The sequence below is a fragment of the Schistocerca nitens genome, chromosome 8, assembly GCF_023898315.1.
Source record: "Schistocerca nitens isolate TAMUIC-IGC-003100 chromosome 8, iqSchNite1.1, whole genome shotgun sequence".
Lineage (NCBI taxonomy): Eukaryota > Metazoa > Arthropoda > Insecta > Orthoptera > Acrididae > Schistocerca > Schistocerca nitens.
Genome location: NC_064621.1, coordinates 558,502,413 through 558,516,507, shown reverse-complemented (window position 1 = coordinate 558,516,507; position 14,095 = coordinate 558,502,413). Strand labels below are relative to the sequence as shown.

Genomic DNA, 14,095 nt, shown 5'->3' with positions numbered 1-14,095 from the left:
TGGGCCCCTTGGCGTGGCATTCTGCCGTGCTGACCACTCAGCTAATGGGGCAGACACGAAAGTAAATATAATTGTTATGATGGGTATTTTCTGCATACTGGATTTCAGTGAGTGGTTTATACATGACATTTTGTTGACGTCACAGGTTAAAGTATACGGCACTATTGGCAGATTCAGTATTTCCATAAAATTCAACACAAGAAAAAAATTTGTGTGAATTAATGATGACGTGTGTAAATTATTGTGTGCTTGTTATAACAAGAATAAGACTTTGCAGTACTCACATACTTAACAGTGTCAGCCTAGCTGTGGTGACACCATTCTACTCTGCGAGCCTCGTGGAGACTGTCCAGAGTGATATCGCCAGTGAAAAGCCTGGTGTGCTTGATGTCTTCCGTGATGGCTTTTGTCGTCTGTTGAGTTGGAGTGCCCCTCAGAAAGGTCAGTTAAGGCTGATTTGTTTTCTGCATACAAGGATTTTTGGTACTCTGCACTAGCGTGCAGTTTTTATTGTTCAAGTATTCCCTCTTTCTTGTGAAGAAGGGATATAATATTACTATTATTGGTTGCACAGCAATGTTTGTGGCATTTGTAGGCTAATCTTAAAACAAGGCATGGGAATTGTAACATGGTTGGCGTCTAAGCAGTCATGCTGTTTTAAAAAACTGGGAACTAGATCGCATACTCGTACCTTACAAATAAATGGTGACAATCATTATAGGCGATCCACCACAACACTGGACTCTTATTTGGAATGATGCCACTTCAAATTCCCACCTAGGCATCCAGATTGAAGTTTTTGTGAATTGTTTGACACTTTCACTTATAGAGACATGCTCTTTGCATTCCATGCTGAAGGTGGCTTTTGTTATGTCTGTACTGTACACCAATGTTGGTGCTTGTGCTGAGAGATGGCGTTCTGGCCAATATGAAATACTTATCATCCAATTTTAATAAAACTGTTAGATGAAAAAATGATATTATGAAAAGGAAAGTTGCCACTCACCATATAGCGGAGATGCTGAGTCGCAGATAGGCACAACAAATAGACTCTCAAAATTATAGCTCTTGGCTGTTACAGCCTTTGTCAACAAAACACACACACACACACACACACACACACACACACACACGCTAAACTGCAGTCTCAGGCAACTGAACCCACAGTGCGAGCAGCACCAGTGAATCATGCAGTGAGGGGTGTGTGTGTGTGTGTGTGTGTGTGTGTGTGTGTGTGTGTGTGTGTGTGTGTGTGCGTGTGTGCGTGTGTGCGTGTGTGCGTGTGTGCGTGTGTGCGTGTGTGCGCGCGCGTGTGCTTGAATATGTGTGCCTATTGTTGATGAAGGCCGTGAAGGCCAAAAGCTGTAATTGGGAGAGTCTCTTTGTTCTGCCTATCTGCAAATCAGCATCTCCGCTATATTGTGGCAACTTTCCTTCTCATAATATTGTTATATTTCGTCCTGGATTTTCCATTGTTTGATTTTTGCCTTTAGGTGAAGAAAGTTTCATTTTTGCACATCATACAGTCCGATATCTTCTTGATAAAGGACTGAATTTCTTTTCATTATATACCATAGGTACTGCACTGGATCAAATTAAGTAGAACATTGTGCAAAATTTCAAAGACCTTGCAGAGGTAAAAATGCACTGTATGAACTTTGTGAGAGATTGATTTTAGCCGATACATTTCAGTAAATGAAAGTAGATTAGATATTGAAATTTTATTTAAATTTGAGAGCAGAACAATATTTCAATCCATTCTCGAGTTATTGGGATTTATATCTGAATGACAGTCATGCACGATGTGCCCATTCAGACCCTTGCACATCACGAATCGTGTGGTTATAACTAGTGCCTGATTTGTTAAAAAAAAAGGATGTTCTGGTACTGTCAGCTTCCAGGGAGATGTTTTTGAAATTTAAACTGTCAGAAACTTTATTTTAAAAGTACAAATACAACATTTTTACTGGTAAAAAAATAAAGTCCCATCTTACTGCAGCTCAAAATTTGTGGTTATGATTTTTTTGTCAGAAGTACTGGTATGGCATACTGATGCCTACTGTCACAAATCGAGCACTGGTTATAACAAGTGTCACATTTAATAAATGATTCAAGGTACTGAAATGAGGTTTCTTGCAAATGATAGCACACAGTGAGGTATGATAAATACTCGAAACTCTTTTATCACTGAGATATGGAAGTAACTCATCCACAGCAGTGAGAGGTCAGTGGGTCAGGATGCATACAGTCACCTGTATAACTGTAGGAAAACCCAAGCGGCATATGTATTCACTTCCATGTCACCTGGGAAATGGCATAACAGGACATGTGTACTCTTCGACAGCAGTGAAAGGGTTAAGATAGAGGATGGGATGGTTACTTGAACTAAAACATCAATGTTACAAAAGAAGAATAAAGTGCTGGCTATCATAGGAAATCATTGAAGACATTGTAACTTGCATGTTACATTCTTTACCTCCAACAGTCTTAATTTCTGCGCAATGCATGCTTCCTTTAATTTGGTGGGTGACCCATTGTTTTAAGTATGGAGTGATGATATAAACATGGAACTTGTGCACATGATGAAGTAAACAGGTGTATATGTGACTATTATGTAAATATATGAGTGGCGTTTAATAATTAATGCAATTTCAGTTGAAAAACTGGTGGAATTTGCTGTCGGAAATATTCCTGCTTCAGCTCCTATAGTTTCATGAAGTTCTGATAAGTGGCAGCACTATATGTAGTTTTCAAAATGGTGTCTGTAGTGGAAGTGCATTCCAAGCAAAGAGCTGTCATTGAGTTTCTTCAGGAGGAAAACCAGAGCATCGCAGATATTCGTAGGCACTTGTAGAGTGTCTACGAAGATCTGGCACGAGGCACCTGTCACGATTGCAACAAGGTTTCACAGACCTGTCCAATCTCCTGCTTGCCGGCTGACTACACGCAGCCGTAACGCCTGCAATGTTCGAAAATGTGGACGCTCTTTCAAGGTGATCAACCTATCGCAACCAAACACTTCGGTGCTCCACGACAGTGCAAGGCCTCGTACGAGTCCGCACACCTGAGAGCAGCTCGCAAAACTCCATTGGAATGTTCTTCGTCATCTACCTTACAACCTGGATTTGACTTCCATCTGTTTGGTCCAATGAAGGATGTATTCTGTGGGAAGCAGTACGTGGATGATGTGGAAGTTATAGATGTAGCAGGATGTTGGCACCAACATCGACCAGTAGTGTGGTGCCGTGCAGGTATACGGGGCTTCCCAGTAAGGTGGCATAAGGCTGTTGCATTGAGAAATAGGCTTTTGTAATGAACCTTGTAGGGAATAATATGTTGTATTGGAATACTGACTAAAACCAATTGATTTCAGAGAAAAATGGTTGCATTACATATCGAATGCCCTTTGTATTTGCTTTCACTTACTTAGGAAGTGCAGTTCTCATGTGGACTTTAATATTAGCTATAGACATTTATTATTCTGTTTCCATACACAGGTCGCATGCTGCCAGTGTGGGCCCTTGTTGTTCCTACAGTTGCATACGGTCTATTCCGATATTTTTTCACCTTGATTGTACGTGGAACTACTAGCAGGCTGCTGCATATCTCCCACAAATACGAACAGAGAAAACAGGTATGTTGAGTGATTGTGACATTGGAAGTTGCGTATTTATGTGTGCAGGTGTGTATTTCTTTGTGCTGTGAGGAAAGGCACCTACTTACCCTATACAATGGGTGGAAGAGAAAAAACTACTAGTTTTGAAATAGCAATTCTTGCAGTTCAGCTTCTTCCCAGAGTTTGCTTGTGATATCGCTCACCTGTAGCAATAAAGGTTTGACATCAAGATTGCTGTGTATCACATTGCATAGCAGTCACTTATTTTTTAGCAGTAATCATGAAAATGAGCCTGTCTGTAAATTCCATACTGGAAAGTTGCTACTCACCATATAGCGGAGATGCTGAGCCGCAGATAGGCACAACAAAAAACTGTCACAAATAAAGCTTTTGGCCTTCTCTCTCTCTCTCTCTCTCTCTCTCTCTCTCTCTCTCTCTCTCTCTCTCTCACACACACACACACACACACACACACACACACGACTGCAGCCTCAGGCAAAATATTGTTACATTCTATCCTGGATTTTCCATTGTTTGAATTCTACACTGGAGTTGGAAAAAAATGTGAATGTAAATTTGGCAAAATGTATGGAGAAAGTTTACAGAAGAAATTTAAGTGCTTAAAAAAGTGTATAGTGTGTGGATTGCCCCATAGAGGGAAGATGGGCACTACAGTCATGTGCTCAGAGGATAGGCTGTGGTCTTAAATTATCCAAAGAAAGGGTATCAGTACAAGTAAAATTAGTTTCAAATTCTGAAGATATGCTAGAAAGAGCTCTGTTTTATTTGAACTGAAGGAAGTACTGAAACAGTACAGTTTTACAATTTTGCCTCATAAAAAGTATCCATGACATTTTGTGGTTCCTCAGTTCCATATAAGGTCATTTGTTAATAATAAATCCATTAAGTATGTCAGCTAATTCATTTTCCATGGTTGCCCACTCTCATCTTTTGAAGAACTTTATACTGCAAAGAAAATTGAAAAATTTAACTGAATGTATGGTACCATAAGTAGAATGTTAACTAAGAAAGATAGGAAACAATGCTGAAGTTCTTCAGTGGCAGAACCAGCAGATTTACACTGTGCTGACATGTAGGTCCTCAATAGCAATGACAAAAGTAGAATCCAAGCTTCCAAAATGAGACTCCTTAAATTAGTTGTGGGGATGATAAAGACAGACAGGAAGAGAAATGCAAGCATATGACAGGCACTCAACATTTACAGCTTAAATGACAAATTTCTTAGAATATTGTCAGAATCGGAAATTTCTTATAGAACACATGAGCAAAGAATGTTTGCCAGAATTGGCCTGTGGGTAAAGGCCTACAGGGTTCCATACAATGAGCATAACGAAGAGAATTCGGAAGTTCTGTCCCCTTGAAGAAGAAGGTGAAGAAGAAGAAGAAACTATGATGATGATCAGTAATACCAATTATATCTTATAAATTTATGTGAACCCTTTAATGCGATTTTCCTGCCATAATATACAAAACTTTGCTTTTCATTCATTCCATTTCTCTCTCCTTTTGTATCCCCCCCCCCCCCCTTCCTCCTGAGGTTTTCAAGCAAAACTAAAGACTAATATATCTTCATATCTTCTTTCTTGTGTTTTCTTCTCCATTTGGAAATTGATTAATTGTGTTGATCATCATAAGTTTGTTTCTAAATAACTTTCTTGTGAATTAAATTTGATAACTTAACATTATGCACATATTTTGTAGGGAGCATTGTCACGGGAAGTGACTACTCAAGCTGCCTCTCAAGACATTGAACTGCATGCTGCACTTTTTGCAGTATTTGCAGCAGATGTTGTCTTCTTCCCTCTGGAAACAATACTACACAGGTTGGTAATTGTAATGAGTATGACATAGTGCATACCACTATAATGTAATTGGATAGATAAAAAAATCTTCTCACCAAGTGGTGGCAGGAGAACACACACACAGAAGGAGAAGGAGAAAATCTGATGATAATGATGGTGCATAGGGCAAGTCTTGCAGCAGGGATGACCACAAGGGTAGGAGCCATAGCCTACATTGGTTCGGATGCAGACTCTTTACAGCAATACCCCACCATTCTCACATCAGCCTTTGCTGGACGTAATTACCCCACCGGCCTAGCTCCAAAAAGAGGTTTCCCACGCCGTCACATCCATTGCTGGTACTGCTGATCCCTCCAAAAAACAGTTTCGGAGCACACCACTTGACACTCAGTATTATCCCGATCTTGAATGTATTAATTAGCTCTTCGACAGTGCCAGGACTTTGTGCAATCATGTCCTGAAGTGAGATCCATTCTGTCTGAGATTTTGCCCATCACACCTAAAAAAAAAAAACCTCCTTGTCAAACCCAATGCTCCTTCTGCACCCATCTCCGTACCCTGTGGCTCCCACCCCCTATCCCTGTGACTATCGCCGCCATGCTGCAAGAATTGCCCTATGCACCCTCCTACAGCCATCTATACCAGTCATAGGGAGAGCCACCTGTGAAATGGTACATCATTTACCAGCAGTTATGTAAACATTGTTCAGCCCATTACATTGGCATGGCTCCCCCCCCCCCCCCCCCCCCCTGTTATTGGTCAGGATGAATGGGCATAGGCAGAGGGTGTATACCAGCAACACACAATATCCTGTTGCAGAGTATGACCTTGGTGCCTGTTTCACCACACATGCCATCTGGATTCTTTTCCCAGACACCAGTTTCTAAGAACTCCACAGGTGGGAACAAATGCTACAACATGTCCTTGGTTCTCGCCACCCACCCGGCCTTAATTTACAGGAATTCCTTCTATCTCAGCATTGCTTCGTGGTAACTACTCCTTTCTTCACTCCATTTTAGTTTTCTACATTTTTCGTTTTCTGACCTGTCAATTTTTCACCGTCCCCCTCCCACCTCTGTTACATACAATGCACCTATTTTTTCACTCTTATTAACTTGTGCACAATGTTTTAGTAGTAATTTCTGTCTTTCACATTACCATGTCTTCCACCTTTAAGTTCTCATGTTTTCAAATCTCATCCAGTGCAGTCCCCAACAATCAATCTTTCCTTCTCATACTGTCCTGTATGTCTCCCCTGACCCAGGGTTCTGTGTGACTTTTCCGAACTTTACACCTTTTCCTAAACCTCTCCAGTCCTTTTCCTTCACTCCTCTTCCTTCCCCTTCAACTCTTCTGCCGGAAGGAGGAGCCACTGGCTCTGAAAGCCTGCACAAGTTACACTTGTGTGTGTGTGTGTGTGTGTGTGTGTGTGTGTGTGTGTGTGTGTGTGTGTGGTTCCCCCCCCCCCCTCCTGTTGCCCCTTTGCGAGTAGATTTATCTATCCAATTACATTATATTGTCAAAAAATGATTATTTGCATTGTTATTTTACTTACCATTATATTTGTTAGTGTAGAACCTAAGTTTCCAGAATTAGTAATGTGCATTTCTTTGTTCTCTTGTGAAAAATATTCATAGTGCAGTCCCAGTGCTCATGTGTCTCCCAGTAAGCAGTCACTCCCACATTTTATTAGTAATTAAAGTATTCCGTTATGGGTGACACACACACACAAGAAGAGAAAGGTGCGTAGGTAGCCAAGTACAATAGAACTTTTATTAGTGTTGAGAAAGTACACAATAACATGAACAGAAACAGATTCCTAGTATAGACGACTCAAAGATTCTCCTGATTCTCTGAAGGATGGTCACTAACAAAATGTGGTTCTGGAAGGTGCAAGTGAACACTCACTCAGTCTTTCACAGTCGAGAATCATTGCCGTAGGCACAGTCATTATACGCTGCACTGTGATGGCCTGATTCTGATATAAAGCATTGCACTCTGAGGAATAGACTTGGGGCACTTCTGAAGTATTGGGTGGTTATAACAAAAGTGGAGCTACTCACAGAGGGCTAGTGTGGGATGTGATTTATCGTATTATAGTGAAACTTGGTAGATACTCTTAGGCATTAATGTGGAACCAATTTACAGTGAAAAAAATTGTTCCAATTTTGGCCACTAGTTGCAAATCTGGCACTGTGAATGCAAGAAAGTTGTATAAAAGTGTTTTCATATGTAATGGATTAGGAACAAGGTGTGGGTGGAAAGGTCAAACAAGTGAAAAGGCATAATAGTGGTTTTATTATTAACCATGGGTTACGCAGTTAGGGCAATATGAGCTTCAGAGATGTTAACAAGATGCTGCACCCCTAAAACAACATGATTAACTGTTGCTCACAGTAGTTCTGGTGGAATCGTAGCAATGTGTACCTATATACTGGTCTTCAAATCAGGTAGAGACTGAATGTGTCCCTGGTAAACGCGTTCTTTTAGGTATCGCATGAGCTAAAAGCCACGTGGATTCAGGTCAGGTGATCTTGTAGGCCAGGCATCTATCAAAGCTCTGAAGGTAGAACATTTGTGGAAGGTTGCATTAAGCAGATTTTTCACTGGGCAAGTGTCAAGAGGAGTTGACCAATCTTTCATGAAAAGCAGGAATCACATGCTGTACAAGGAGGTCTTGGTAACATGCAGATATCACGGTATACCTAACAGTCCCTCTGGGTGCGTTCTCTTTAAGAAAGAACAGACCAAGAATAAAGGTGCTTGTGAATCCACACCACACATTCGTACGGTGAGTGGAATAGTTCTTTGTACACAACACACAGTTTAACAGTATCTCAAATTCTGCATTTCTGTTCACTGCACCTTGTAGTGTGAAGCGTGCCTCATCACTCCACAGAATATTGCCTGGCCATATGTCATCAACTTCATTCTGTGCGATAAACTGAAGAGCAAATTCAGAACATTGCTGCATTACGATAAGGTTTCAGTTGTTGTGCTGTCTGGGTCTTGTACAGGTACCGTTGTAAAGTAGACTGCAAAACTTTATGTACCGTTGACCATGGTATGGACAATTCTTGTGACACTGCATAAGCGGTAACACTACCTGAGGCACATTCTGCATGGTCAGTTACAGCAACAGCAACCTTATAAGCAACTTCTAGTGGGATAAGATGCCTTCCTCTTCAAAGTGCTGCACAAAGCTCACCCATATTTTTGAATTTCATTATCATCATTTAATGACATTGGGCCTATCCTTAGACCTTTCACGTTTCTGGTCCTCACTTTCGACTCCAAATTGTCATGGTTACCACATCTGCACTATCTGAAAGCCAGAACCCAGAAGGCACTGAATATCATAAAGTGCCTTACCCCACAGGTTTTGGGGGATTGGACAGGGTGCATCTGATCCAGTTTTATAGGGCTTTTGTACGTTCACAGCTAGACTACAGGTGCACAGTGTGTGGATTGGTGAGGCCTGCTTACCTGAAGATCATTGACGCTGTCCACCATGAAGGGCCTAAGCTGGCCATGGGTGCTAGCAGGACGATCCCCATCCTCAGTCTCTGTGCTGAGGCTGGTAACCACCACTGACAATCCAGTGACAACTCCTCATGATACATCAGACATGTACGTTCCTCACAGGTCTGAATTTATCTGGATAGGAGAAGAAAGCCAATGTGATCTCTGTGTGCATACCACGTGGCGTCATTCCAGACATGGAACGTTTCCTTCCAGATGCCATGAAGAGCACAGGGTGCAGCCAACTGCAGGTAGTGGCTCATGTCAGTACCAGTGATGTGTGTCGCTTTGGATTGGAAGAGACTCTCTCTGGTTTGAGCAGCTATCAGAAGGAGACCTCGACTTGGGCCATATGGTGGTGGGGTTTCGGGCTCGGCTAAATAGGTCCGAAGTCCATTAAACGTAGGAGGTGACTAACGGGTAGTAGGGGCTGTGTGGCATGGACTAGGTGGTTTTTTGGGTTAGTCTCTGGGAAACACAAAAAGGGCTTTAGTCTCAAAGAGTGGGGATTGAACACAGGAAGAATGTAGATCTAAGAACCATCGGTATAACAGTCGTAAAATGTCATAGCTGTGTTGGGAAAGAACCAGAGCTCCAAGTGCTAATAGAAAGCAGCGATGCTCAAATCGTTACAGGAACTGAAAGCTGGCTAAAGCCAGAGATAAGTTCAGCCAAAATTTTTGCGAAGGACCTAATGGCGTTCAGAAAGGATAGGCTGATCACAGTTGGTGATGGTGCGTTTGTTGCTGTTAGTAATAGTAGTTAATATTATACCGAAATTGAAGTAGATAGTTCCTTAGTTCCTGTGAGTTAGTATAGGTAGCAATCATTCTTTGCAACTGGAATAGAATAATAATTGGATCCTTTTACCGACCTCCAGATGATAAAATTGCTGAATGGTTCAAAGAAATTTCAAACATGTACCCAACTTGTACAATTATAGTTGGTGGTGACTTAAAGTTACCCTCGATATATTGGTGAAAATACTTGTTTAAATCTGGATGTACGCATGAAATATCATCCGAAATTGTGCTAAATGCATTCTCTGAAAATTATTCCAAGCAATTAGTTAATGAGCCCACTCGAATAGTAAATGTTTGCGAAAACACACCTGACTTCTTAGCAACAATTAACCCTGATCTAATAATGAGCATAAAAATTACAGGAATTAACAAAAATATGCCTATTAAAAAAGAACAAATAAAAGTTTGCTTGACGCCTTCCTGAGAGACAATCTCCACTCCTTCCACATTAACAATGCAAGTGTAGACCAGATGTGGTTTGAATTCAAAGAAATAGTACCATCAGCAATTGAGAGATTTATACCAAATAAATTAAGGTGAAGTAAATATTCAAGAATTCGAATCAAGAACAGCTGCCAACTGAGTAACTTAGAAGTAGATATCCTCAGAGCTGTGAAGCACTTAATAAAAGCAAGTCTTCCAGTCCAAACTGTATATCAGTTAGGTTGCTTTCAGAGTATGCTGATGGAATAGCTCCATACCTAACAGACATATACAACCACTCGTTCGATGAAAGCTCCCTACCCAAAGACTGGAAAGTAGCACAAGTCACTCCAGTATTCAAGAAAGGCAATAGGATTAATCCAATAAGTTACAGGCCTGTATCATTAACATCTATAAGCAACAGGATTTTGGAACATGTTGTGTTCAAACATTGTGAATTGCCTTGAAGAGAATGGTCTATTGACACACAGTCAACACCGATTTAGAAAACATGCTTCTTGTTAAGCAGCTGTCTTAGGTTGTTTGCAGATGAGGCTATCATGTATCGTCTAGTAAAGTCATCGGAAAATCAAAATAAATCGCAAAAGTATTTACAAAAGCTATCTGTATGGTGTGAAATTTGACCCTAAACAATGGAAAATGTGAGGTCATCCACATAATGCTACTCCTGTTTTTTTAGCTGTCCTGTCCTCTGTTAATTGGGATTAACATGTAGCCATTTTTAACTCTTCTCTTTGTTCTTCGTGTTCTACAGCTTTGACATGGATGCATATGAACCTAGTTGTTTTTGTGCCCCCACCCCCCACCCCCCAAAAAAAAAGAAAGAAAGAAAAAGAGAAAAAAAAAAGAGAATCCATTAAAGTTTGGAAGGTAGGAGACGAGGTACTGGCAGAAGTAAAGCTGTGAGAACGGGGCGTGAGTCATGCTTGGGTAGCTCAGTTGGTAGAGCACTTGCCCCGCGAAAGTGAAAGGTCCTGAGTTCGAGTCTCGGTCCGGCACACAGTTTTAATCTGCCAGGAAGTTTCAGAATCCGTTAAACTTCAGTTACTCGATAAATCAATCAAATCTAAGATTCAACTAAATACCTAGGAATTACAATTATGAACAACTTAAATTGAAAAAAGCATATCGAAAATTTTGTGGGAAGGTGAATCAAAGACGCTGATAGCCATTTAAGTGTGATTTGTAGAGTATCGATATAGATGCATGTAGATGTAGATATAGATATCATATTGGTGCTCATCTGCCTCTGGAATGCCTTTTCTTCAATTGTTCGTGAGCAACAAGGCTTTTTTTGGATCCATGTACAGCATGTGCTGTAATCACTTGGTGTGAGACAAGTCCAACTGCAAATCCAGGGTTTTAACAATCTGTCACCCTGGTTACTGCAGAGGCTCAGGGTAATTTTAGATTTAGTGCAGTAGCAGGAGAGGTTGCACTCCTGCATATTTTTTAATACATTATTTAAGGACATTTTAACTGAGCACCACAACTCTACAGCTGTCTTTACGAGTGAGCCAAAACAGCACGACTCTGTTGGTTCCTCTTTTGTTTTCCCTGATTGTGTCCTAAAGGTCACACTTTTACTGTCTTTGATGCAGAATTATGTGCAAAACTAAATGCGATCTTCTAGGCACAGGAGCAGGTGACACATGATTTGAGTGCTAAATTTCTTGTATGTTCCAATTCTCTGAGTGCCCTTAACTCTCTACAATGCTTGTATGCAGCAGATGAAGTAATCCAGAATATCTAGGGTGACATCCCCCTGCGGGCTGTCACCTCACTGTTGAGATATGGCCGTGTGCTGATGGGAGGGCGAGTGGTTGGAAATGACAAACAATAAGCTCTGTCTAGTAAAGCCCACAACACAGCCACGATGTACTTCTTTCTAGCGATGTCTATAGGTCGAGGCCCTCCTTACTCTTCCTTGCATAGGCCACAGCCCTATAATGCATAACTTCTTGCTCCAACAAGAGAACTCTCCAGTGTATGGTGCTTGTGACATACTGATCACTGTGTGCCACATTTTACTACACTATGTTTTATTTTCTGACCAGAGGGCAGCAGCAGGATTGCCTTGTATTTTAAGTAACATTCAAATGAGTTTGTGAGAGTTTTGATGTTATTTGATTTGTCCAACTTGTTTCCTAAAATTTTAGGGCAATGTTCTTAATATGTTAGCAGGGTGACTGGAAATTTTTTGTGAGTGGTCAGCCACAGACATTTCCCTGTGACTTTCTTTCAGATCTGCTGTGGTTTTACTTCTGTTTTAATCCCATGTACAGCACCTTTCTCCCTTTCTCTGTTGTCTTAAGGTGCGTGTGACAGTGATTATGTGGGTCAATACGAGTGAGGTGAGAGTGAGTAAAGTTTGAAATCTGACACCCACTGTGCCCTTTGATGCTTTTTTTTTTTCTGTGCTTGCAATAATATTCTGTGTAACACACATTCTCTCAGCATTTTCCTGCTCTTGGAGGATGTGATGGCCAGCAAGATTGTAATAAATTGAGTGCCAAACCCAAAGCTTTGTTTAAAATGAAACCTCCATTCCTACTGATTAGGTTTTCAAACATCAGAGGAAAAATGGTCATTGGGAGTCGAACTCACAATCATTCATATATAGAGGTGTGATACAAACAATATTTGGCAGTCTGGCTGGACACCAGGTAGCAATTGCACACAACACCTTAACTTGCAGCACATAAAGACGACTGAGTTGTTCAACAAAATATTTTGTGAAAATAGAAATACAAGCTCAGTTCAAATCTTTTTCCTTTCTGTGCTGTATGTCTATCTTCTTGCTATTCTTCCTCCCCCCCCCCCCACCCCCCCACCCCTCTGGGAACATGTGTGGGGTGTTGTTGTAAATGTGTTCCAATATCGGTGACTGAATATGCAGAACAGTCTCTCCACTGTCTGTCTTTCTTTCTTCCCCCTCCCCCCACCCCCCTTCTCCAATCCTTCCTCGACTTCAATGTTTGAGGTTCCTCTTTTTCTTCTTCCACCCTGTGCACTCATGAAGGCCAGCCCATGCATGTGACATGTAACAGGTCACTGGGTAATGCATCATTCCCAGGCCCGGGTTGACAGGTAGGGCTCTCATGTCCCCGCTGGTAAATGCCAGGCCCAGGGAGGGGTGATTGCCTGAGGTGCTACCTTCCTAAATTGCCAATTGGTCACTTTGTCAGGTGTTTGGGAGGTGTGAACAAACACCTAAGATGGGTGCACCCCTTCTGAGGCCTCTCCCCCAGTTGGAAAGAGCACACCATCAGATATGCTGGCAATCGTGGGGGATTTTCTCGTAATGAGCCAATCATCTTTTTCGCCGTCAACGTCTACCAAACGGAATGAGGCTAACGATTGAAAGACCCTGCCAGCTGTGCCACGGTTCCTTGTGGTTTCACATACAGAAGACGGTCAGTCCTTTATTATTATCACATCCATTTATTATTCAGAAAGGTGATGAAGCAAATGCTGGCCCTGTGAAATCCTGCTCTCCTTTACAAAATGGCGCAGTACAGCAGTACTTTCCGAACCCGACGTGCTGATACCAGTGTCACTGTTACAACCACACTCAGAGTCCTGTCGACACCCGGCCAAATATGTAATTTGTGATAGGGATGCTAACAAGGGCGATTGTCCGCCTCCTCCCCTCTGTATCAACTGCAATGGCAACCATGCCGCCTCCTCCTGAGATTGCCCCCTTCTATCTCGATGAGCGGGCTGTCCAGCAGATCCGAGTGAAGGAAAAGGTGTCTTACTCGGTCTCTCACAAGTTGTTGGCTGGTTGGAAACCCTGTGTTCTACTGTATGGCACCTACAGTAGTGTTCTTGCTACATCTTGCTCCACGAAGGACGTGGCCGTGCAGACGTGTTATCTCAAATTT

The 14,095-nt window shown here is 41.7% G+C and overlaps 1 protein-coding gene across 1 annotated transcript in view; it reads left to right on the top strand.

The window, feature by feature from the left end:
* Positions 1-14,095, top strand: part of LOC126198450 (mitochondrial outer membrane protein SLC25A46-like) — a 43,350-nt gene that overhangs the window by 20,274 nt on the left and 8,981 nt on the right. The window contains exons 5-7 of the mRNA XM_049934778.1: positions 296-441; positions 3,498-3,634; positions 5,339-5,460. Coding sequence (XP_049790735.1) covers positions 296-441; positions 3,498-3,634; positions 5,339-5,460 — 405 coding nt within the window. The remainder of the gene's footprint in view (positions 1-295; positions 442-3,497; positions 3,635-5,338; positions 5,461-14,095) is intronic.